Source organism: Euprymna scolopes, chromosome 11 (assembly GCF_053919585.1).
Source record: "Euprymna scolopes isolate OS-2025 chromosome 11, ASM5391958v1, whole genome shotgun sequence".
Classification (NCBI taxonomy): Eukaryota; Metazoa; Mollusca; class Cephalopoda; order Sepiida; family Sepiolidae; genus Euprymna; species Euprymna scolopes.
Genome location: NC_136492.1, coordinates 77642120 through 77667998, shown reverse-complemented (window position 1 = coordinate 77667998; position 25879 = coordinate 77642120). Strand labels below are relative to the sequence as shown.

The 25879-nt window shown below is 33.4% G+C and overlaps 1 protein-coding gene across 1 annotated transcript in view; it reads left to right on the top strand.

Annotated features, from left to right (window-relative positions):
* Positions 1-25248, top strand: part of LOC145287921 (solute carrier family 66 member 3-like) — a 30978-nt gene extending 5730 nt beyond the window's left edge. Inside the window, exons 2-6 of the mRNA XM_080135870.1 lie at positions 1650-1732; positions 9441-9513; positions 14582-14648; positions 15393-15513; positions 20132-25248. Coding sequence (XP_079991996.1) covers positions 1650-1732; positions 9441-9513; positions 14582-14648; positions 15393-15513; positions 20132-20265 — 478 coding nt within the window. The 3' untranslated portion in view covers positions 20266-25248. The remainder of the gene's footprint in view (positions 1-1649; positions 1733-9440; positions 9514-14581; positions 14649-15392; positions 15514-20131) is intronic.
* Positions 25249-25879: the final 631 nt, after the last annotated feature.

The following is a 25879-nucleotide window of genomic DNA, read 5'->3' as shown; positions in this document are numbered from 1 at the left end:
TTCCCTTTGAACATTAGACCGAGGAGTTTAAAAGAAGTACTTTCATATAATGTGTTTTTTGCTATTGGTGGAAGAGAAGGTTTCTTGTAATTATTGAAGGAAACAAGTTTAGTCTTGGCAGCATTGAATGTGACCATCCATTTTTTTTCCCATTCCACTACAGATTATCTTCCTCTCATGTTTCTGCCATTTCCTTAGATATGTGTTTATTTGTTTTCCCCTTGTGCCTGTTATTGAGCATGGTGTCATCAGTAAATATACTCATCTCAGAGAGAATTTTATCAAGGAGGTCATTTATGAATATTAGGAATAATAAAGATTCAAGGATAGACCCCTGAGGTACTCCTGCATTTATATTATATTGTTTAGATGTATGACCATTGAGGACAACCTGCATTCTTCTTTTATTTTAGAAGGATTTACTTAAGTTATGTATACTTCCAGTGATACCATATGATCTGATTTTCCTGAGAAGATCATCGTGTCATACCCTGTCAAAAGCCTTAGATATATCTAGGGCAACCGCTCTACCCTCCCCTGCTTTGTCCAGTGAATGGTATATATGTTCAGAGATTACAGTTAGGATATCTGATGTGGAACGGGCTTGTCTAAATCCATATTGTTGGTTGGTCAGAAGTTTAGCAGTTGTAAGGTGATGGACTCGACCTTGATTAATTATGGACTCAAAAATTTTAACGAAAATCAGAAGGGAGCTAATGGGGCGATAATTTAATGGGTCAGTTCTTTCACCAGAATTCTTGAAAACTGGTACCACAGAAACAGTTTTCCAGCAGTCTTCTACAGATAAATGTTCTTTTAGTGTAAATAAAATAATAACGCCCCCTGCTTCCCCAATCATTTATCGGCAAATTACTGCTTGAAAATAAATACATGATTGACCTTTTCAGACATCATGTTTACTTACTCATGGAAAAAAATAAAGTAACAGTACAGAATAGTTAACAATGCCACTCTCTTCATGTTAAGAATGGATTTCTAAATCTTTATATAACCCCCACCCCCCTTTCTGTGGTAGAGCACTTTAAATTTTATCGCCTGCTGTTTACTTCTACTTACTTTGTGTAATGCAAAGCTCTTTGTAAATAAACAAATGGTACACTTTAAAAGTGGCGGTCAATGTTTATATAAAGACATTTCAGTATGATTTACAAAACACTGATGCCATGGCTTAAAAATAGAACTGCTGACCATCAACTAGATGGTTTTAGATCCGATTCCTGGGTTGGGGTGGGTGCTAGTCTAACTGCACTGAAGAAAAATCCTTAATCCATGGACTTCAAAGATATGCTCTTTTCATTGAAGAAAATCCATGGATTAAGGATTTTTTTTAGTTATAAATCCTTATTTGAATTTGATGGATCATTAAATATTGTAATTTATTCAATTTTATTTTTATCATTTTTTTTATATTTCTTTAATTGCTCTATCTATCACATACATATATATGCACACTATCCATAAAACATTTAGTAATTTTCATTATTGAATTTAAAGCTTCTTAAAGATTTAAATAATGTCCCAATATTTATTTCGATCATGAAAAATTGGTCATCGATTGATGTTATATGTATGACAGATGTTTTCTTCTTATTATTAAAATGTTTTTTCTTCTTTCCTTCTCCTTGAAGGCATACGATTATGTTGACCTACCATTTCTCGCTTGGCTACTCCTTCAGCAGTTATTCTGAATATGCATTCCTTGTGCCACAAGGTGACAACAGACATTTATTTTTCTTCTTCTCCTTTTTGAATATCTTCTCTCTATTCCTCAGACTGATTTTTGTTTTTGTTTTTAATTCTTCAGAATACTATTCATTAAATACCAACATTTCAAGTAGAAAAAATATATAAACAATCACTAATTTCAGGGTCTATTGAATTTTCAGTTTTTTCCCAGAATTCCTCCTGTATTTATTAAAAAGTAAAGTAAAGTATTTGAATTCTTCAGGATATTGTTCTAATCTTGAATGTTATTTTCACAATGTTTTGGTCGATATAACCTTTGACCTTCAAGTTTATCTTACTGAACTCTGAAATCTATTATGAATTTTGAATAGAATCCTTTATTTAATCCATGAGGATAACATGCATTTGTTCTATCAGGAGTAAAAGTCCTAAGTAATTCGCAATTGTATTTTTTTTAGTGTCACTCATACTGAACATTGAACCTTCAGCCTCTAGAAGAATGTAACTTACAAGTGAATTTTACCAAGTACTTTGTCCACTACACCACAGGTCCTTGTGGATTATTTTAGTAAGAATTTTGGACGCAACTCAAAAAATACAATTACGAATTGCTTAGGACTTTTACCCAGTCATGTGAATTAAATAAAGGTTTCCGTTAGAAATTCAGTGCAAATTTCCAAGTTCGACAGAAAGATTCCTGAGTCTGCCAGAAATATTCCTGAATTCAACAAGATACACTTGAAGAATGGCGAAGGTTACATTGCCTAAAATATTTTGAAAATTACACCCGAGAAGGGAACAGGAGTCCGAATAATCAATTCTTATCTAAAAAATCAGAAACATAAAAAAAAATCTGTATGGTATCTGTGACGAAATGAAAATATATTCCAAAAATTGCATAAATTGATTAATTAGTTTTATTTTTATAAAGAAAATTATTTTTAAACAATTGATGGGAATTTGTAGGCATTTCAACATAAATCTAATAAGTATGAATTATCTCCCTTTGTTTAAGCTCTTCAAAATGACGGGCAAGATAATCACTCTTTGACTACTGATAAATTTTTACTTTTTATTAAAAAATAAAACTACTTCATTAATTGATGTGATTTTTGGAGTATGATATTTTTGTTTCATCATGGGTACATTATCCATATATATTGTTTTTTAATCAAGGGGGAATTATAGACAAGAACTGAACTTTCTTGACTAAGTCAATTTAATTTCACTTATTCCATATTTTATATTGTTTTCCCTTACTGATATTAAATCAATTTTGTGTGTGATAATTCTTTCTTTGGCAACAAAACCATCAAGATCAACTTTCTATCAGATATGTGGTGATATAACTGCATTTCACCTTGCCTAATGAATTTTATTTTCAAACCATTCTTTCTCCCTAGTAAATTATCTTTCAAAATATTCCAGTAAATTATTTTTTAAAACATTCATTACAGTTCTTTAACTTAAACCTAACCTTAACTAGCAGACACACGGGCTTATTTTACAAAAATTTTTATTATTCATTATTCACCCCAAACAAGTGGACGTAAGGGGCTACTATTTGCGATCATGTCTACAGAGGTACTATGCAGGGAGTTCAGCAGCAAGATGTCTGTTTACATTACATTTAAATTTCTGCAAATTAATACAGTCAGGGAAGCAGGAGACAGGGAGGGAAACCCAAAGTTTATCAATTCAAAGGAAGAAATTATTTGAGGAAAAGGTTTTCCGACATCTAGGGACCTCTACATTGACGGTGTGAGAGTGGTAAAAAACTTTTGTTAACTGCCCTAAGACCCTAGAACACCTCGGAAATGGGGAATCATTTTATATTAAATTCATATACTGATGTCCTATTCTAAAATGATTGTTTTTTTTTTGGGGGGGGGGGGTTCAACTTCTTTCTTAATAAGTCTTTTAGGGTGTTCATATGTATTCACCTCACAAAATAGTGTACTAAAAACACTTTTCTTATTATGGTTTCATTTTTTAAGGTAAATAAAATAACATAACATAATAGTAATAGACAATACAAAAGCCCAAATTGACCGAAACGAAATTGCTCCAGTCAAGAAAGTTCCAAATACCAAACTTTGAACAGGGGGTTCAGTCGGCTATGTAAATTTAATGTACAATCACCCCCCCCCCATAGTTGATATTTCTATAGGATTTCTACACAACTCAGTAATTTTTTCTTTATTATTGGTTTCAATGAAAATCAAATCCTCAGATTATTGAAAAAAAAAAAAAAAAAAATTAATATAAAATAATCCCACACACTCTGCAAGAAATTCTGAAAAGCCATTTCCATGCTGAATTGTGTTGGTTAAACATTAGTTGAAAAATTAAATAAGAAATTATTTCAAGTTAAACACTTGTATAAAACTGAATACAATTTTCAAAAATACTCTTGAAAGAACTGACCCATAAAATTATTACCCCATCAGTCTCTTCCTGATCTTCACTAAAATCTTGGAATCATTAATCAATTTAGTGATAGCCCACCACCTCGTAAATACAGCATTCTTTTCTGACCATCAATATAAATTCAGGCAAGCCTGTTCTACTATGTATATTCTAACAGTCATCTCTGAATGCATATATCATGCACTGGATAAGGCAGGGGAAGCTAAGGCACAATGCTTGATATATCTAAAACATTTGACAGTTTGGCATAAATGTATTTTAATGAAAATTAATTTATATTGGATTATTGGATAATTATTTAATATAATCATATTCTTCATAGTCAAAAGAAAGATCCAGAAAGACATTTTTTTTTTTTTTTTTACACAGTGATCACCACTTATCAAGGCCTGGAAGCCACTCAGGGATAAGGGTTATTGCAAGTACATTACGTTAGTGTGGAGATTTGATGAAGTGTTTACTTAAGGGGGCGGTTCATTAGGAATTTGTTAACATTAGACTTGAAGACATCCAAGTTGTAGTCCGGAGGGAAGTTCCACAGGCGTGCAGTTCTAAGAAAGAAGCTTTGTTCATGGAATCCGCGTTTTGATTTAGGCACAGATATAGAGTGGGAGAAATTTTTCACAGTGGATTCAGCTAGACGGGTGTTTTTCGTGAAAGATTGGCGAGGGGGGACCAGGGATTGGAGTTCAGACGAGCACCTGCCATGAAAATAACGATAAAACAAGGATAAGCTCGCAACGGGTAGAGAAAAGGGCATCCCCCACTAAACCACGAAGTCTATTTTGTACTCTGTCAAGGCATGATAGGCTGTTTTTGGCAGCTCCTGCCCAGATATGACAACAGTATTCCATCCTTGGACGTACTTGGCTTTTATATAGATAGAGAATTGCATCAGTAGTGAGATATCTTCTGGAGCGGTAGAAGGATCCCACCATCTTTCCAGCGACCTTGGCAACAGACTTGATGTACGTGTTCCATTTCAGATCAGGAGTAAAGGTCAAACCCAGAAGCTTGTCAAAACACGGGGCCTCACCCAGACGAGGGCCATCCATCACAATTGATGCCAGCTGGGGATCAGAGCGTTGATGATGTAAGGATAGGAGTTTGGTTTTGGATGCATTAAAGGTAACTAGCCACATCTTCCCCCACTGAACCACGCGCTCGAGATCAGAGAAGAGAGAATCAGAGAGAACTTTGTCATTTACAGCCTTTGATGTGTTGCCGTAGATGGTCGTGTCATCAGCATAGATGTCAACGAATGATTTAAGTATGTGTTTAGGGAGGTCATTGATGTAGATCAGGAAGAGAGTTGGGCCCAGGATTGACCCCTGAGGGACTCCAGCATTTATATTGCAGGCCTCCGATTTTTGTCCATCTACCACTACTCTTATGAGCCTATCGGAGAGAAATGATTTAATGATTGAGAAAACATTTCCAGTTATACTGTAGCTGGAAATCTTGTGAAGTAGACCCTTATGCCATACCTTGTCGAAGGCCTTTGATATGTCAAGAGCAATTGCCCTAGAAAGAAAGCCTTTGTCAAGAGATTCACTAATCCTGTGGGATATAACCGTCAGCACATCTGCGGTAGATCTTGCAGAGCGGAAACCATATTGTGTGTCACTAAGAAGGTTATTCCTGCTGAGGTGGTTGACTATTTCTCTATTTAATATTAATTCCAGCAACTTACTCATAACACACAGGAGACTTATTGGTCTGTATTGAGAGGGAGATGACTTATCACCTGAATTCTTAAATACAGGGCAAACTGATGAGGTCTTCCAGGGAGTCAGAAAGCACTTCTCCTTAAGGCAGCGCTTAAATAGTTTCGTAAGTATGGGAGCAAGTTCTGGTTGAAGCTTTTTTAACACTATAATTGGGATGCCATCAGGGCCAGTTGCTTTACTGGAATCTAGGTTTTTTATTAGCTCGGCAACCTCATGCACGGATATTTGTATGTTACCTAGCTTGTTCTGTGTTATAGGAGGAAATATGGGGAGTTGATGGCCTTCGTCGCATAGGGTAGAATTAGCTGCAAAGTTCTTTTCAAATAGTTTGGCCTTGTCTGACGCTGACAAGATGACCTCTGGTCCATTGATAATGGTTGGGATAGAACGCACACTTCTGTTCAGGATCCTATTTGTTATTTGCCAAAACTGGTGGGAACCAAGCCGCTGATCAGCTACCTTGGATTTAACAGACTGGGCATATAGATCTCTTGCATTTTTTATTACTCTTTTACAGTGGTTGCTGGCAGTCCTGAAAGCATCTAAAAAAACATGGCTTTAATGCAGCTGTGCTCCCGGGATCAATTCTTGAACATTTATTATTTCTGCTTTTCATAAACGACTTCCCTGATGCAATTGTGTCAAAGATGGGTATATTTGCTGATAACACCATACTCTATTCTTGGCATGTGTGCCAAAACAACTGCGTACATATCTAAGGCAATGTCTGAAACCTTAAAAAATAACCCCCAGTCTGTAGTGGACAAAATGCATGGTTACATTTAATACTGAGACAAAACTCTTTTCTTTTAACAATCATCAGAAACCTTTCCAACCACTGATCGCCATGGCTAATAACACCCTGCCTGAAAGTACAACATTCAAACTCCTCTGCTTAACATTCACAGGTAACATAGATTGGATGTTGCCAAACTTGCTGCAAGGAAAGTAGGCTCCCTCTATCGGACTAGAAAACTTCTCACACCTGCCAGTATCCTATATCTCTACAAAGCCACCATTTACCCATGCATGGAGTATTTTTACAACATCTGGTTTAGTGCACCAACCACTAATATCTCTTTAGACAGCTTCCAAAAAAGAATCTCTAATCTAATAGATCCTACACCGTCTACCAAGCTTCAGCTCCTATCTCAGTACCGTAATGTTGCATACCTGTGCTTGTTTTAGAAATGCTTAAATGTACACTGGCAAATTTGCTGCACTTGTGATCTTCAATGCAAATATCCCCGACCAACACAACAAGCAGCAAACTCTCACCTCTTCACTGTAGAAGGCCCGAGATGCTAGAAATTTTTCTATGCTAACACTTTCTTCCCTTGAACTGCTTGCCTTTGGAATTTCCTCCCTGTACCTGTTTGCTTGACTGTACCAACATGTAGAAATTTAAATGTATTGTGAGCAAATATTTCGCTGCGTGAATCCCCACTTATGATGGCCTTATAAATCTAGCCTTTGATTCGCAGTAACCTCTTATGTCACACTAGCAATACCTCTTGTTAAATAGAAATATATAAAAGAAAAATCTTGAAAATTGAAGAAGTATTTTTGATTCTTATTTAGAATTTAATCTAATTCGAAAAAAAAAAAAAAAGGAAGTCAAACAAAATTACAGAAAAAGAGCCGCTTCTACACTGGGCCAAAATTTTGGAAAGCGTAATACTGAATTTTGCATGTAAACAATGGTATCTACGTATTCCTCGTATTTTTCAGATGATTGTATCTAAAAATTACAAAAATCGATAAGGTGGAAAATTATTTATTAAAGAAAATAAAAAATAGAATTTGATGAGAATGAATGTAAGGCACAGGAGAGTTCAAAAGGGAGGTAATTTTCCGTTTTGATTGAAACAAAAAAATTTTTCACTGACTAACATGATTAAAGTTGTTTTTATTTTAATAATTCAGTAATATTCAAGTAATTTTCATTGCATAATTTGGAAGCTACCATTGTAATATATTAGAATTGACAAAAAAAATCAGTTGAAACCATTGTTTTTTTATGTAAAAACTCCATTTATCAACTACAAAGTCTTGTCCCAATTCTGTAGAAGCATTGAAAAAGTTTTATGATGTATGTACCTGTCAAAGAATAGAAATATCATATTTCAAAAATCACGTAATTGGTCAAGTAGTTTTATTTTTATAAAGAAAATAATTTTTAAGCGAGTAATAGGAACTCGTCGGCTTACTAACCTAAATTATTGTTGAGTTATCTCCCTTTGTTTTTTGACATTGCTTTCAAAATGGCAGGCAAGACAGTTACTTCTCGGATACTCATAAAATTTGATTTCCTTAGTTAAAAATAAAACTACTGAATCAATATACATAAATTTTTGATTCCGTGAATTAATATTTTACTGTATTTTTTGTATTAATTAGGTTGAATTCTAAATACGAACAGTATTTAAAAAAAATGTGTTGTTCAATCCATAGTACTCCTCATTCTACTTCTACTACTACTACTAATAATTTACAGTTGGGTTAAATGTCGTGAATGATGTCTAACATCCTTTTTTTTTCTTACCATTATTGATCAAGTTAATAGTTATTCTCATGAAATCATTATTTTTCTAATGTTTGTATTAATATCACAATGTTATCACAAATTTGGGTACAGAGCAAAATGATTTCAACAAATATTATGCCCATTAAATAAAAAAATTATTGCAACAAGGGGAGCAACTCTAAAAATATCCGTATAACCTCCCTTGGTATGACGTAAAACTCTTTTCATGCAATTAAAAAATGGTTGAAAAGTGCGTAAATAGTTACCTTAACGTCTAAAACTGTATGTTGTCAATAATATTCATTGGCAACGTTAATTTTAATTTGGTAAAAGTCAATTATATCGCCACAGAACCGAACGTCAAATCTGTACAATTGCTAACCATCACTGACTCAACTACTAACTTTAAGTCTAGGGTGGTTATTGTGCTTTATTTAATGAAGGAACCAAATATTATCAAACCCGGACTTGGGATTTAATTGTACAAAACCTGGACTTAGGATCAATGGTTGGATTAAATTGGGAGTATGAATTGTACCAAACCCAGATTTAGAGTTAATGGTTGCGTTAATGAAGGGCACTAATGTTGTTGGTTCTATATCTAGTTTTTCAGTGATATAAAAAAGATTTTTATAAAGTTAATGTTTTTAGAAATAGTTACGACCCTAAAGTAAACATTTACCGAAGAATGAACATCACATTTTTTTATTAATTCCTCATTTACAGTTTTATTTTTCCCAAAATGTTTCACATCTTTTGGGTTTCCTTGTTAACTCGCCAAGAAGAAAGATTTTCGATAATCACACACACACACACACACACACACACACACACACAGCTGGTACATTAGTTTATAACATTTAAAATAATCAAAATCATTGTAATATATTTAGTGTAAAAATTCTTGGTTTTTAATGAACGATTTCATTTTTTTTTGGGGGGGGGAGATTTTGAAAGCAATATATTTCAATAATTATAAAAAATATATTTGTATGGATTATGTTTTATTTTTTTATTTTAATTTTTTGCTTTTTGTTTCTTTTCAGATTTGATTCTCATTTCTCTGCTGCTGTTTCATGATGGCTTATTTGATTTTCAAGTGTCAGCTTATTATTTACTGTATCTTTTGAATCTTGAAAAAATTTGGTGAAAACTGGTTCTTGTCCAGAATCCCCCCATATTAAGAAAAATAAAAAAAAAGTCTGTACGATATATGCATCTGTGACAAATTAATATCATCTTCCAAAAATCACCTAAATTGATCAAGTAGTTTTATTTTTAAATAAGAAAATCAAATTTTATGAGTATCTGAGAAGTGATTGTTTTGCCCGCGATTTTGAAAAGCTTTAAAAAAACAAAGGGAGATAACACAATAATCCAAACTTGCAATATATGCTATAATGCCTACAAATTCCCATTAATTACTTAAAAATGATTTTCTTTATAAGAATAAAACTACTTTATCAATTAATGTAATTTTTGGAATGTGATGTTTTTTTTTTTTTTTTTTTTTTTTTTTTTTTTTTTTTTTTACAAAGGCATCACCACATTATCAAGGCCCAGAGGCCACTCAAGGATAAGGGTTAAAGAGTGTACAGTAGAAATTGGTCAATATAGTAATCATTAGTAATGAAAATTTGGTAAATTTAATAACTTATATGGAACGGCTCATCAAGAACTTATTTACTTTAGACTTGAACACAACCATATTGTAGTCAGCCGGAAAGCAGGAAAACGGAAGACAATTCCACAGGCGTGCAGTTCTAAGAAAGAAGCTTTGTTCATGGAATCTACGTTTAGGTTTAGGCACAGATAAAGAGTGGGGGAAATTATTGATAGTGTTTACAGCTAGACGAGTGTTTCTTGTGAAAGTTTGGCGAGGGGGGACCATAGATTGAAGCTCAGTTGAACACTTTCCATGAAAATAACGATACATCAGAGACAAACTCGCAACATCTCTTCTGTGAGATAGAGGTTGCAAGGAGGAGAAAAGGACATCTCCTACGAGGCTACGAAGTCTATTTTGAACTCTATCAAGGCAGGACAAGTCCTTTCTAGCAGCTCCTGCCCAGATGTGGCAACAGTATTCCATCCTTGGACGTACCTGGCTCTTATATAGGTAGAGAATTGCATCAGCAGTGAGATATCTACTGGATCGATAGAAAGATCCCACCATTTTTCCAGCGGCCTTGGCAACAGATTTGATATACGTGTTCCATTTAAGATCAGGAGTAATGGTCAAGCCCAGAAGCTTGTCAAAACTTGAGGCCTCCTGAAGACGAGAGCCATTCATTTCAATTGATGACAAATGTGAATTAGAATGTGATGATGTAAAGAGAGAAGCTTGGTTTTAGATGCATTAAAAGTAACCAGCCACTCCTTTCCCCATTGTACTACGTGCTCAAGATCAGAGGAGAGAGAATTGGAGAGAACTTGGTCGTTTACTGTCTTAGATGTGCTACCATAAATGGTAGTGTCGTCAGCATAAATGTCTACAAATGATGTAAGGATATGATTTGGAAGATCATTAATGTAGATCAGGAAAAGAGTTGGGCCCAGGATGGATCCCTGAGGGACACCGGCATTAATACTGTGAGCTTCTGATTTTTGCCCCTCAACTACTACTCTTATGAACCTATCAGAAAGAAATGATTTAATAATTGAGAAGACTTTTCCAGCTATACCATAGCTAGCGATCTTATGAAGTAAACCTTTATGCCATACCCTATCAAAGGCTTTAGATATGTCAAGAGCAATTGCCCTAGAAAGATTGCCACCGTCGAGAGATTTGCTGATCCTATGCGATATAACTGTAAGGACATCTGCTGTAGATCTAGCAGAACGGAAACCATATTGAGTGTCACTAAGAAGGTTATTTTTGTTGAGATGTTTGATTACTTCTGTATTTAACACAGATTCTAGCAACTTACTCATGACGCACAGGAGACTTATTGGCCTGTACTGAGAGGGGGATGAGCGATCACCTGAATTCTTAAATACAGGGCATACTGATGAGATTTTCCAGGGAGATGGGAAACTATTCTCCTTAAGACAACATTTAAACAGTTTTGTAAGTATGGGCGCTAATTCAGGTTGAAGTTTTTTGAGTACTATAATTGGAATACCATCAGGGCCAGTTGCTTTACTCGAATCAAGGTTTTTGATTAGCTTCGCAACATCACGTACAGATATACGTATATCACATAGCGTGTTTTCTGATACAGGAGGAAATATTGGAGGTTGGCGGTCTTGGTCGCAAAGGGTAGAATTAGCTGCAAAGTTCTTGACAAAGAGTTTGGCTTTGTCTGATGCTGACGAGATTACCTCAGGTCCATTGATAATAGTTGGGATGGAGCACACGCTTCTATTCAGGATTCTGTTTGCTATTTGCCAAAACTGGTGGGAACCAAGCCTCTGCTCAGCTACTTTGGACTTAACAGATTGAGCATACAACACTCTTGCGTTCCTTATTACTTTCTTACAATGGTTGCTGGCAGTCCTGAAAACGGCTTTAGTTTCCATACATCTATTACGTTTGAAGCAGTGGAAAAAGTGATTTCTGTGCGCAATGGCAGCAGCACATTCTGGAGAGAACCATGGCTGGCTGTTAGGTTTTTGCTGAAACTTTTTAGAGGGTATGAAATGGTCAATACCTACAATTAACCATTCAGTAAGGTCTAATACTATAGAGGACACATCCTTTTTAAACATGGAATGCAGAGGTAGATCAGATATAAATGTACGGAAGCTATCCCAGTCAGCCTTAGTGTATCGATATACTGTACGATGAAGAGGTACGTCTGGGGACTTATTACATTTCATTTTTATCTTAATTGATACAACAGAGTGGTCGGAAGATCCAAGAGGCGACAGAACAGAAACTGAACATAGTTCAGGGCAAGTTGTGAGAAAAAGGTCTAGTAGGCTCGCATACTGGCCGTCATTATCGGGCACACGGGTAGGTTCCTGAACAATCTGAGTGAGGTCATAGGCAATGGAGAAATCATGACAGAACCTCCCCTCATCATCGGTCTTGTTTGAGTGGGTCAACCATTCGACGTTGTGAACATTGAAGTCTCCACATACGTGAATGTTAGCTGAAGGATAAGTAGAAAGGACTTGGTCAATTTTCTCAGATATGCTTTGAAAGATAGTAACTCCGCTGTTGTGGGGGCGATAGAGAGTAAATATAAATGCAGTAGTGTGAGCTAAAGCAACCCGGAAGCACATATAGGGTAAGTTAGGATCTTCCCTGGAGATGTCCCTCCCACATGGAAAGCTATCTTTAATATAGGCACATATTCCATGCCCATGGCGATCTTGGGGGTCAGATTTAGAAGTTAAGTTAGAGTATCCTGAAATTGCAAACTCATCTAGGGAAATAGCCTGTCCAATGCCAGTTTCACTTAAAAATAAAAGGTCTGGTTTAGTCTCCTGTAATTGGGTTTCAACCTCTGGAAGGTTAGAACGAAGACCCCTGATGTTGGAGAAGGAGACATGGTAGTAGGGGTCTACGTTGGAAGTTGGAGAACCGGGTTTAATCGTGTATTTTTTCTTGAAACTTGTCATGATGAAATTTTGGAATTTGTGGACTAGGTCGACAGATTTACTTAGAGCAGGACAGAGAGGGGAAATTAAGAGAGAAAAAGAAACGAAGAATTTTTTTTTTTTTTATTTGTAGCTAATGATAAGGTAAAGCCGTAACAATTACCCACTAGTATGGCATCGAGAGGCCCCACCAGAAGCTACTGCATGGTCCAGAATCCATTCACCAAATGGCAATACAGCAGCCCCAGTACTTTGCACCTGCTGATAGGACAGCCTCCTTAGTGGTTAATCCAAGGTTCGGGTCCCTGACTATCAGGCGGATAACGTCAGCCCAGACAAAACGTTTACCTCCAGCACCCTTACTAGTGACATGGCTACAAGGATAGACATAGAAACAGAAAATTTCCGCCATCTCAGCCAACTGTTCGCAAAAATACTGCCAACCTAGATGTTTTCATTTTATGACGAGTATTTACATCTTACATGTATTTTTTTTGTTTTTTAATATAAGGGAAATTCTTGACAAGAGCTAAAACTTTTACCCTAATCTGATTTTTTTTGTTTGGTATCAAATATTTTCTATTGAAGAAATGAAGAAAATAAAAGGATGAGATTAACTTGTGCCTTGTTACTGTGCGCTAAGATTAAGAAAAAAAAAATGTATCTCTCCTCCCCTCTCTCTCTTCTATTGGTGGTGAAATTTGTTGGTGCAAGGTATTAGTTTACTTCTTGTTCTAGTTATTTCCTAGCTGATATCGATCATCATCATAAACCTAAATAAAATATCTTTTTGTTTTTGTTTTGTGATTTAAATTAACAAACAAAAAACTTTTTCATTTGAACTGATGTGCAAAAGGGAAAGGTTTGAGAAACTCAACAGATATGAGTATTTCATATTTTGTAACACAGCTGCTAAGCTTAAAGGTAGGTAATGTGGGCAATATTTAGTTTAATTAAAAATGGAACTAGAAGTCTTTTATCTAGATACCTCTGATTTTGATGAAATTTTGACCAAACGTATAAATTAATAAATATTCCTCAATTTTCAGTTTCTCTAGAGCATTGTCAAAAGTTTTTAGTAAGCACGTCATAATATAGATACAACTTCTTGTAACTGGCAGAATACGCACGTTGGGATTGTGTATACTGCAAGTAACAAAATATGGCATTCATACAAAATTTGTTAGAAGTTTTTAGTGAATTAAATGTTTCTTTTAAATAGTTTTTGTATGTTGACTTTTTATAGAATAAAGCTTTGCTTTTTTTTATAAAAAGAATGAAAGATAATTAATGCAAAAATAAAAGGTGTCTATTTAACTTAGTCTTAAAAAGACCAACGCTGTGGGTAGGAGGAAAACGGTCAGCAACAAGAGAATTCCACAAGCTAGCAGTTTTTGGAAATAAGTTACTGAACCAGGAAGTTCTATTACAACAAGGTAATTGGGAAAATCCATAAACATCACAAAAGTTAGTGAAAAAACGTGATTTATTACAAATTTTAGATTTTTGTAATGTAAAAATTAGTCTTTTTGATTAAAAACTCTGAGCTTTTTCCACAAAAAAGTAAATGTGAACGTTTTTTTTTAACTCTCCCAGCCATTCATTAATTTTGGTCTGTTTTCTTTAACCAGATTTACAGTTATTTTGTTTGCTTCTCCCTTTTAGCATTCAGAATATTACCTTTTGTTATCTTGAAGATGGCAATTGTAAGTTCATACTTTTCTACTTCACTTTAAAAAAATTTTTATTGATGAAAAAAGGATAAAAACCTAACTTTTTTTTTTTTTTTAGTATATTTCCTTGAATAAATTTCATATTAAATTTTAAAATAAATTTGTGCTGATTGAATATGCTTAAGGTGTTCATCACCAGCTGCCAATTTGGACAAAGTGTGTTATCATCTCAGAAAAAAAAAAAAACGCACCTGAGGTTCAATTCATTCAAGAATGATCAAAATAAAAAAATGCTTAAAGAATCAGTTTTTGCTTTTTATGTACGACAAATTAAGGAACGATTCATCCTGCTGATTCTTTATTCATATGATATTTAGGCACATCATTCGAGCAACCTGGGACTCTTATGTCAAGAACAACAAGAAGCAACCAATTTTAATTTAGATGAACTCTCAAGCTGTTTTTTTTGTTTTTTTTGCTAAAAATTTTTATAAAATAAGTAAGTAAAAATGCAATGTACATACATCTGTTTTGTTTTTTATGTGTGAGAAGGCATTAATATATTTACATTGCAATTGAGAACATTTTTCTTATCAAATCTTTATTTTTTAAAAATAATCCTTTACAGTGTTAGAGAATACATTCTAGATATTGTTTTTTTTTATTTAAAGATTACACCAAAACTATGTTTTTATTTTGCAAGATTTTCATAACATAAATTAAACTCTAAATTTTAATAATTTTTTATAATTAAACCTTTTTTTCCTCCATTTTTAGATGTTGTCCATTCCGATTTCTATCCTAAGTAAATTTCTCCAGATCCATGAATTATACGTGACCAAAGATGCTGGCCAACTCAGCCTAACTACTTGGTGTTTGTTAGGCACATCTTCGTTAGGTGAGTAAAAAAACCAAAAAAAAAACAAAACAAAAAAACAAAGTTTTATTACCTCAACTATGGTGGTTATGTTTTCGATTAAGTTTATAACTTTTTGGTTATTGTTCAGAATTCAACTTATTTAAAAAACAAAAATACAGAAAAATACTTATGATGTACCTACCTGTCACGGAACAAAAATGTCATATTCCAAAAATCACTTAAATTGATTAAGTAGTAATTAAGAAAAAAAATTCTGAGTAAGCAAAAAGGACTGTTTCATCTTGCCATCTTTAAAAAAAACACAAGGGCAGATAACTTTAAATCTGGTAATGCTAACGATTTCACATTAATCGCTTAAAATTGTTTAAAAAAATGATTTTCTTTATATAAAAAAATATTTGATCAATTTATGTGGCTTTTTGGATATGACATATTTGTTCCGTGACAGGTGCATACATCATAAAGATTTTACTGCATTTTTAGCTTTTCAATTAGATTTTCTACAGCCTAGTGTTCACATTACTTGACCAATCATCATATTGGTTATGATCTAAGTTTACCTTAGAACTTCTTGATCTTTCTTTCTTATGAAATCTTTCTTGGGGTTTATATATAAGATTCTTTATTCTTCTGCTTCTCATAAAGTCAGTTCTCTCTATCGCTCTAAAAACTGTCTCACACCTGCAAATCACATCTACAAATCTACTCTCATACCATGTATGGAGTACTGTTATGATATTTGATATGGTACAGAAACATATCTGTAATTTGATTGGCTCCCACCTTTTCTTTTTCTCTCACCCCCCCTCTCTCTCTCATAACTCTGATGTTCTTAGTCTCAGTCTTTTTTGTAAATATTATGGCAGCATGTGTTTTTCAGAATTGTCTAATCTATTCTTTGCGGCCTTTGTTCCAACTCATTTGACTTCCCTGTTTTTATACCTCATTGTAATAAAGGTTCTTATTCCAGTAACGTCTTTCCAAGAACTACAAACTTGTGGAACTCTTTTTCTGTTGACTGGTTTTCTCCTGCTCATGCATGTCCGTGCAATGATCATCAATAAGCATCTCCTGTTTTTTTTTTGCGATAATCATCTTTTGTTCTAGTTAGCTCCTTAAATCAAGTGGCTTTACATCTTGTCTGGAGCGATTTCCATGAAAAAAAATTATTCAATTTTGGGATATCTAGTAACAATCACAGAAAAATTAAAAATCACAATTTTGGTGATAACTTCATTTCTGTCATTGTAGATACTGGCTACTTGGCCCATATTGTAGCCAATGAAGTCTGTATCTCACGAGGGGTGTGCAATAAGTAATGCCCCTGACCCACTTCCAGTTGTCTGATCTAGCTGAAATTTTTCATGTGCAATGATTTATATCTCTATGAGTTATGTGGCTCTGAACTAATTGTGGTTTCTGTTTTACAGGTGTTTGAACTGAGTCAGGTGTGAAATGGAGCCTGTTGAATGTCGAGCAGTGATCCGGTTTTTGTATTTGAAAGGACGCACACCACAGGAGACTTTTGATGAAATGAAAGAAACTTATGGTGATAATGCCTCATCATATGACCTTGTAAAACATTGGCATCGTGAATTCAAACATGGCCGGAAGTCTGTGGAAACAGCTCCCAGACTTGGTCACCCCTCTTCTGCTATTGATGAGGCATCTGTTCGTCAAGTTGAGGCTGCCATTTTGGAAGATCGGCGCATTACTATTTGCCAAATACTCAAGATGTCAAGATTAGTACAGGGTCTGTGGAAACTCATTCATGACCATTTGCATATGCATAAGGTGTCTGGCAGATGGATTCCCAGGTTGTTCACACCATTCCAGAAGCGAGAACGCATTGAGTCCTCGAGGATGAATTTGGAGATGTGCCAAGATGAGTCAAAGTTTTTCAAAAGACTGATTACACAGGATGAAACCTGGATCCATCACTATGATCCAGAGACCAAAGCCCAGTCAATGCAGTGGAAGCATTTGGACTCACCACCTCCAAAGAAGGCAAGGGTGCAGCCCTCTGCTGGCAAGGACATACTCACAGTCTTCTGGGACCTGGACGGAGTAGTGATGACAGATTTCCTGGCAAATGGTGCCACAATTACAGGAGCTTATTATGCTTCACTTTTGAGGAAATTAAGGGAAGCTATCAAAATCAAGAGGTGGGGCAAGATCAGCAAAGTTACCCTCCTCCTGCAGGACAACGCTCTGGTCCACAACTCGCATGTGGCCAGATTAGAAGCACGGGCGTGTGGTTATGAAATCCTTCCCCATCCTCCCTACTCTCCTGACCTTGCGCCCTCTGACTTTTACCTCTTCCCAGCCATGAAGTTGTTTTTGAAAGGAAAGCGTTTCCCAGATGATGCAGCCTTGATTTCTGAAGTCATGTCGTGGTTGGAGAACCAACCTGGGGTGTTCTATAAAAACGGTCTCCAGAGCTGCATCAAACGATGGGAAAAATGCATAACTCTGGGTGGTTCTTATGTAGAGAAAGACTAATAACTGTGCTAAGTTTCGTTGCTCTACTGCTATAGGAAGTGGGTCAGGGGCATTACTTATTGCATGCCCCTCGTATATGACCTTTTATCTTTGACATTGATCTTGACAAGTTTGATTAAGATTGACATTTTGACAAGAGTTCAACTTCTGATTTTTCGGATGTAAATCATAAATCTATGACATGCCAAAGCTATAATTATTTTTTCCAGGTAATGTTTCGAGAGATATTCATAAAGAAGTCTAAATAGGTCAGTTACTTGAAAATCTCAAGGTTTTGGTTTTGATTTCTGGTCATTGCATCTGCTTTATTTGTTTGTTAATTTATTTACTATTAAAGCAATATTCTCTATTTCTAAAAGTAGTTAAGATCTGATATTTTGAAATGAGACATGCAATGTATTTATATCTTATGTATTATGATTTATATATATTTAAAAAGATTGTTACTGATGGATAGACAGACACACAGAATCTCTGTTTATATAACATAATATCTGGTCGGATGCTCTTTGATAACAGTAACAACTATGCAACATTTCAGCCTGATTAGATGATAGTTTTTGAGTTATTAATTTTTCTATTGCATAACGTGAGGAATACTTCATACAATGTAAAGAAGTAAGGCCCAGATAAAGCTTTGGCCCAACTTTACGTTATTAGACGAAAGTATGCAGTCACATGATTGATTTATATTTTTGTCTTTTTAAATAATTTTCTTTTCATTCTTATTTCTTTCCCCTCTCTTTTCTTGCTTCCCTTCCAAAATTAGCACAAAATTTGCTTTTTTTTTTTATTACCAAATATGACGGTTTCCCCTAAGTTACTACATTTCTATCCAAGAAAAGCTGTCAATAAAATTGACCTCAAATTTTCAAATTAAATGATATTTATTTTAGCAGACGGGAACACAGTAAGAAAATTGCAATATCTGAACCCACAAAAAAAGGATAGGAATCCTACAGTAGATATTTACTTCCTTGCCACCACAGGAAGATGTGACACAAAATCAGAAGGTGAGGAGAATCAAGCCAGCACCCCTAAAGAAGAGGCATTCTGGCAGAGTAAAAATTGGCCAGGTAACCCTGTCAGTATTCCCCAGTCAGGGCGTCCTAGACAGTAAGCAATGAACTTACTTCTCCCAAAAGCTGTAAGGCAAGGTCTGGGAAAATGGACCTCCTAGGTACTACCCAAGATGAATATTTCAGTCCAACAGTTAAAGGGCCACTAAAATGACCCAGAACCTGTTGGGCTGATTGTCGAAAACAGATCTTTGACTGGTATTACTACCCAAGTTTCCACGCAACACAAACAGTGAGAAGACCAACCCTGATCAAATAGTGAGTATTAAGGAATTCTTCAGTAATAAATAGTAATATACATATATGGATAGGTTGAAGGTTCAAGGCGATAATGATTAACATAAATCAATGTATCTACCTGGTTATGGGAGATGAAATGAGAACAATCTTGCCCTATTAATTAAAGGACTCAATTAAAAATTCAGTACTGAGTTCAAAAAGATTCGTTTAAAGAAGGTCAGAGGTTACATTACTCAAAACTTTGTAGGTATAACAATCAAGATAAGAATAGTAATCTGAATAATCCAAATAAGTATTTTCTGTTCTTGTCCAGAATTCTCCCTATATTAAAAAAAAACAAAAAAAAACCTGTATGATGTAGGCACCCATGATGAAACAAAAATATATTCCAAAAATTACGTAAATTGATCAAGTAGTTTTATTTTTAAATAAGAAAATCAATTTTTATTAGTAACACAAGAGTGGTTGTCTTGTTTGCCATTTTGAAAACAATTTGTAAAAAAAATAACAAATGGCGATAACTCAATTATTAAAATTTGCAAGATTTATGTCATAATGCCTACGATTCCCATGAATTGCTTAAAGATGATTTTCTTTATAAAAATAAAACTACTTGATCAATTAATGTGATTTTTGGAACATATTTTCGTTTGATCACGGGCATGTTCATCATACAGATTTTTTTTTTTTTTTTTTTTAATATAAAGGAAATTCTGATTAAGAACCATATTTTCTTTAAAAACTTTTTTTTCCTCTATCAAAATAATTTTTCTAAATAAATGCAATCTTCAAAAATAATTTTTTTTATTTTTCAGCTCGTTATTTTACAACTTTATTTCTGACTGGGGATTTGGCTGTGCTTCTCAACTTTACTTGCAGTTTTCTCCTCAATTTTCTTGTTGCTGCCATGATCGTCTATTATAGAAAAACGTCCAAGAAAAAACTTTGAGAAGAAAATTCCTTTTTCTTTTCTTTCTCTGTTTTGTTCTTACAACATTGGATATAATTTTGGAAAAATATCTTGCCAAAATTGTTGTAAGCTCTGCCTGAGATAAATTTTAAAAAAAAAAAAAGAAGAAGAAAATTACAGAGCAAGAAAAATGTTGTCACTAACATTTTTTTTCAGGTGCCGAGAGTTATTTTGTGATCCTTTTGATCCAAAGTTTTTTCTTGAAAATGCTTGGTCAAATTAATGGAAATATACATCTACAATAATTCAAACCTATTTGAAAAGTAAAATAAAGTGGTATTTTGTGAATAAGAAACAAATATGAAGAAATAATTTAGATCATCAGTAAAAATTATTTATAATCTAAATACAATTAAAAAAGAATTACTTTGGACGTATTTAAGTGTTCATTGTTGGGCGAACGTTTATTGAATAGTTTCTATTCTCGGCCGATTAAATGTAAGGGCTGTAACTCTGCACAAACTTTTTTTAGGTAAGGGAGACAACTTTTGCATTTCTGTGATACGGAAACTTTTTAGAAATGTTTAATTTTTCTTTTAAATACAAAATATTTAATTATTTTCTGTTATCAACAACAAAAATTTTTCCCTTAAAAGATTAGTTAAAACTAAACTTGACGGTAAAACCTCAAATAATTATGACTGGGTGGCACTAGGAGATGACAGGTTCATATTTTCCTTTAAAAAGGGGGGGGTCATATTTAAATATACTAGTCTTATTTTTAAATGGAAAAATGAACTTAAAATAAAATGCCTTCATTTTTTGTAAAATTTGAAAGCAGTTTTTACAGTGTAAATCTACTTTATTGGAACCAAAAAACATTGACAATCCAAATTTATTCTCTATTCTAAAAATCTGGATCTTGCTTACAATTATCAAGAAAGAAAGGTGTTGTTTAGAATTCTCCCATATTAATAAAACAAAAGTAAAAAATCTGTATGATGTATGTATCCATGGTGGAACAAAAATTTCATATTCCAAAAATCACATAAATTGATCAAGTAATTTTATTTTTAACTAAGAAAATCAAATTTTAGAAGTGAGCGTGGCTGTCTTATGTTGCCATTTTATCGAAATGAAAAGATGTAGCAGTAAGCCAAACTTGGGAGATCAGACATGTAATGCCTACGATTTCCCATTAATTGCCTTAAATCTTTTAAAAATGATTTTCTTTGTAAAAATAAAATTCTTTGATCAATTTACGTAATTTTTAAGATATGATTTCTTTTTGTACTGTCACGGGTATGTACATCATAAAGATCGTTTTGTATTTTGGTTTTTAATATAAGGGGAATTCCAGACACCCACCAAAAGAAATATATTTACTTGGAATCTATATCATAAAAGATGAATGGTAGTTTTCTGTATTTAAAAAATTTTTTTTTTTATTCCATTTTCATGCTAAACAGTTCCACTTTAATGTAGGGGGCTACTATCGGGGCCATAAGTTGCAGGAATACTATGTAGGGAGTTGTGCAGCAAGATGTCTGTTCACATTACATTTGAATTTCTGCTTGTCAATACAGTTGGGAAAGCAGGAAACCGGAAGGAAATTCCAAAGTTTAACAGTTCTGGGGAAGAAACTATTAGAGTAGAAGGCTTTCTTACATCTAGGGATCTCTACTGTGTAGGGGTGGGACTTTGCTGCTTGTTGGGGGTATTTATGTCGAGGAGGTACAAGTGCGTGTACTACGTCGGAGCATCCACCATTAAAATACTTGTAGAACAGGCAGAGGGATGCAACATTTCGTCGATGGGACAGAGGCTGAAGCTTAGATGACAGTTCAGGACCTATCAGTTTGACAACTCTTTTTTGAACCCTGTCCAGAAGTGAGAGACATATAGCAGAGGCACCAGCCCAAATATGACAACAGTACTCCATACATGGGCAAATGGTGGCCTTGTAGAGGTACAGGATATTTTTAAGCGTACATAGTTTTCTAGCATGGTATAGAGAGCCTACCTTCCTCGCAGTGATCCTGGTAATGCTCTCAATGTATCTGTTCCAACTCATGTTCCTTGTGAATGTTAATCTGGGGAGTTTGAAAGAAGTACTTTTAGGTAATGTATCTTTAACCATAGCTATTAGTGGTTGAGAAGGTTTCTTGTAATTATTGAAGGAAACAAGCTTAGTCTTTTATTGGCCGACTTGTACAATGAACACCCCATATATTTTTTTTTTTGGTCTTCTTGCAGAATTTGACCTGGGATTTAACTTGGGATTTTTCGTCAATTATGGTTTAGGCTTGACTGACAGTCACCGGATTAAGTCGATCAAAATAATAGATGCAAACGAATATCAAAACAAACTGAAAAAAAATAGAAATACAATAAATAAAAAATAACAAAAACCTACTGTAAATTTATTGAATATATATATATATATATATATATATATATATATATATATTCCTTAAGAAAAGTTACATTTTGTTTATTTACTTTTATTATTTTTTTTGCAATTTTTTTTATCAACGAAAGTTGAGTTTTTTCCAAGAAAAGATGATTTTTTTATTGCAAATTGTTAGGTGAAAATACAGAAAATTATTTTTTCAAGAGAATTTACAAATTATTTTGTTGCCAACAGATGTTATAAAATAAACAGGAAAAAATACCCGCTATCATCCAAGAAATAATTAAAAATTACATTTTTGTATACAAAAACAAAAAAAAATTGTTGATCTAGTATTTCAACATTTAAACAATGCTCGGCTTTATCTAGTGATTGCCGGTCGAGCCCTAACCATAATTGATGGGAAAATCCCAAAAGGGGTGCTCAGTTTCTAATACAAAGTTCTAGTAAATTGATACCCCTTATTGAAAACACTCAAGGGAAACATGAAACCAAATTTTGCCCATATGGGAGAGGTTCTTTTCGTTTTTTGTTTTTTTTTCAATATTTTCAGTAGATTATTATTGATTTGACACTCAGTTACCAGATTCTGCAATTTTTTTTTTTAAATGCCAAAAATTTAAATTTTAAGATTTTTAGGTGTCGCTCAGTTTCTAATATATAACGTAAGTAGCTGTAGAAGTTTGTGATGGTTTCACAATGAAATTTGTTATAACTTAGTGAATTAATGTTATTTTTTAAGTAAAATAATATTTAGGTTTGGATATAAATTCTTAAACTCATTTCACTCTAAATAATTTAAATGACTGAAATAGGAATCTCATTAGTCACTGAACAAATATATGTCGAATTCCATTTAAAATCTTTTAATTTCCTTAAGAGTAAAAATGATCCACTGCTAATATCCATTTTCAATGAATAATTGACAGGAAAGCGACCACGTGGTTAATTGAAATTAAATTTTAATCGCATAATTACATTTTCAATAATCACGTGATTAAATTTTACCCATGTAAAATTTGTGAAACATTTTTAATATACCCATACTGTAAACAAATTCTGTTTACATTAAGCAAGATACCGATGTTGACCAAAAGTTTCTTCGTCGCGTGACTCGTGAATCACCGGCAGGCGGTGATATTTCTCCAAATAAAAAAAAAAAATGACAACATCATGACAAAGAAAACCACCAAAATTATTAAATAAAAATTAAGTATAATGTTATAATTAAAGAGATATATAAAAACATGAATCAGTACAATGAAAATACTATACCAAAATGTCAAAGAAATCGGACCGGTGGTTATTTAGATTATCGATTATGAACAAACCTACATTTTAGATTTTTATATATGTACTAGACTACCTGTGACCCGTTGGGTCGGTATGTTATATTAGCTATGGAATTCATCTATGAGCGTGACACTTGTGACGTAAAGAAAATAGTTTTTTTTTTACATAACAGAAACGTTTCTATGAAAGTATATTAAAATGAAAAATCACAGACGAATCACTCAAACATGAAAAAAAATCCTTCCCATTCGTGTAAAGTTACCTATTTTTCCAAATAATTGCTCAAAAATCGAAAATTAAGCATGATTTTCCTATGAATCGAACGCCGACGAAAGTCATTTAGCAGCAAAAACGCACATGAACCTACCGATGAGAAATATAAGAATGAAAAACCCATATTGGAATCCTTCAACCAAGATATAGAAACTTAAAATCTAAAAAAAAATTAATATATCTGAAGCAAAAAGATAAAACCTAAATAAATAAAATAAAATAAAACTAATATTGAAGCAGATTAGTAAATGTGTCAACAAATTCACTGTTCTCACACAACTATTTTGTATCTAGAAATGTAAACAAAAAATAAAAACAGAAGGAAGAAAGGAAAAGGGACGGATAGAGAGTAGTAGTGGTAGTAGTAGTCTTGGCTTTACTACAATTGTTCTTATGTTTTTCAACGGGTTAAAGTTGTTTAGTTGTAATAAAGAATAGTTGCAAAACACTCCCACTCTTCCCATGTTAAATAATAATTTCGAAATAACGTTAACATTTCAGTACGCAGGTCAAAATCTGCAAAAGAAGCAATTTGTGTTTATTTGTTTACATTGTTATGGGTTAATGTTTATGCATGCATGTGCAACCGGATGTCGTAAACCAGAAAGTGGGTTACATCACTCGTTACAAGGTCATTTGAATTTTATAATTATATAGATATATGAGAGTGACACATATTTATGTAAACTAACATTGTTGAAAGAAAATGACAACTCATAATGGTTACTTTTGTTTTATCAACTTTTTCAACAATCAAATGGTTTATCTCATGTTTTATATCAATTATATAAAAGACAAATTATCCATCTGTGTGTTTAGCTAAAAGTAAAAAAAAACTACATAATACATACCCATAAAACTAATATTCTATTTCACCATTGCTTTGGACAAAATATGCCCACATTTTTTTTTTTAATATTCATTCTTTTAGGAAGTTAACATTATTTAGCAGATTTTGTTTCAATTTTTTTTTTTTTTTTTTTATGTTATGTAGTAAGTTGCTAATGATTTTCCAGTCGAGAGAAAAGGTTTTAAATGAAATGCTCAATATTTTTGGCATAATATCAAAGTATGATCACAAAGAATCAGATGATTATATTTATAATCAGAGGTGATAAAAACGAATCAATCATACATCAGAATCACTGTATAAAATATATTGAATATATTTATTTATTTATTTTTTTTAAGTAACTTTTCGTTTTGTTATGAGAAGAGACTACCCTCTGCTGATCCTTGCTGAATTAATATTAACATTTTTTTATTTACTTGGAATTCTTTGCAATTCAAAGCTTCTGACTAGATTGATGCTGCTAATTTTGTTTGGGACAACTACATTTAATATTCGCAATTGAATAATTTTCTTTTCTGTTAATATGTGCCACACTGGGTGACCATGCTATTAAAAAATAAAACATTCAAATTTCACAATTTGTGTTAAGTTAAGCCAAACCAAAATCCTCATTATCACCTGTACAAATTCAAGTCACAAATAATTGTTCCAAATATTAATGTAAAATAACACAAAAATAATGTATATTTACTTGTATAACTATGTGACGATGAATTTGCGATATTTTGAGGATTTTTTTTTCAAGAATTAAAAAGTTGATAAAAAAGTTGTTAATTTCCTTCAGAAATGTTTGGTTAAATATTTTTTTGTATTTTAGAAAC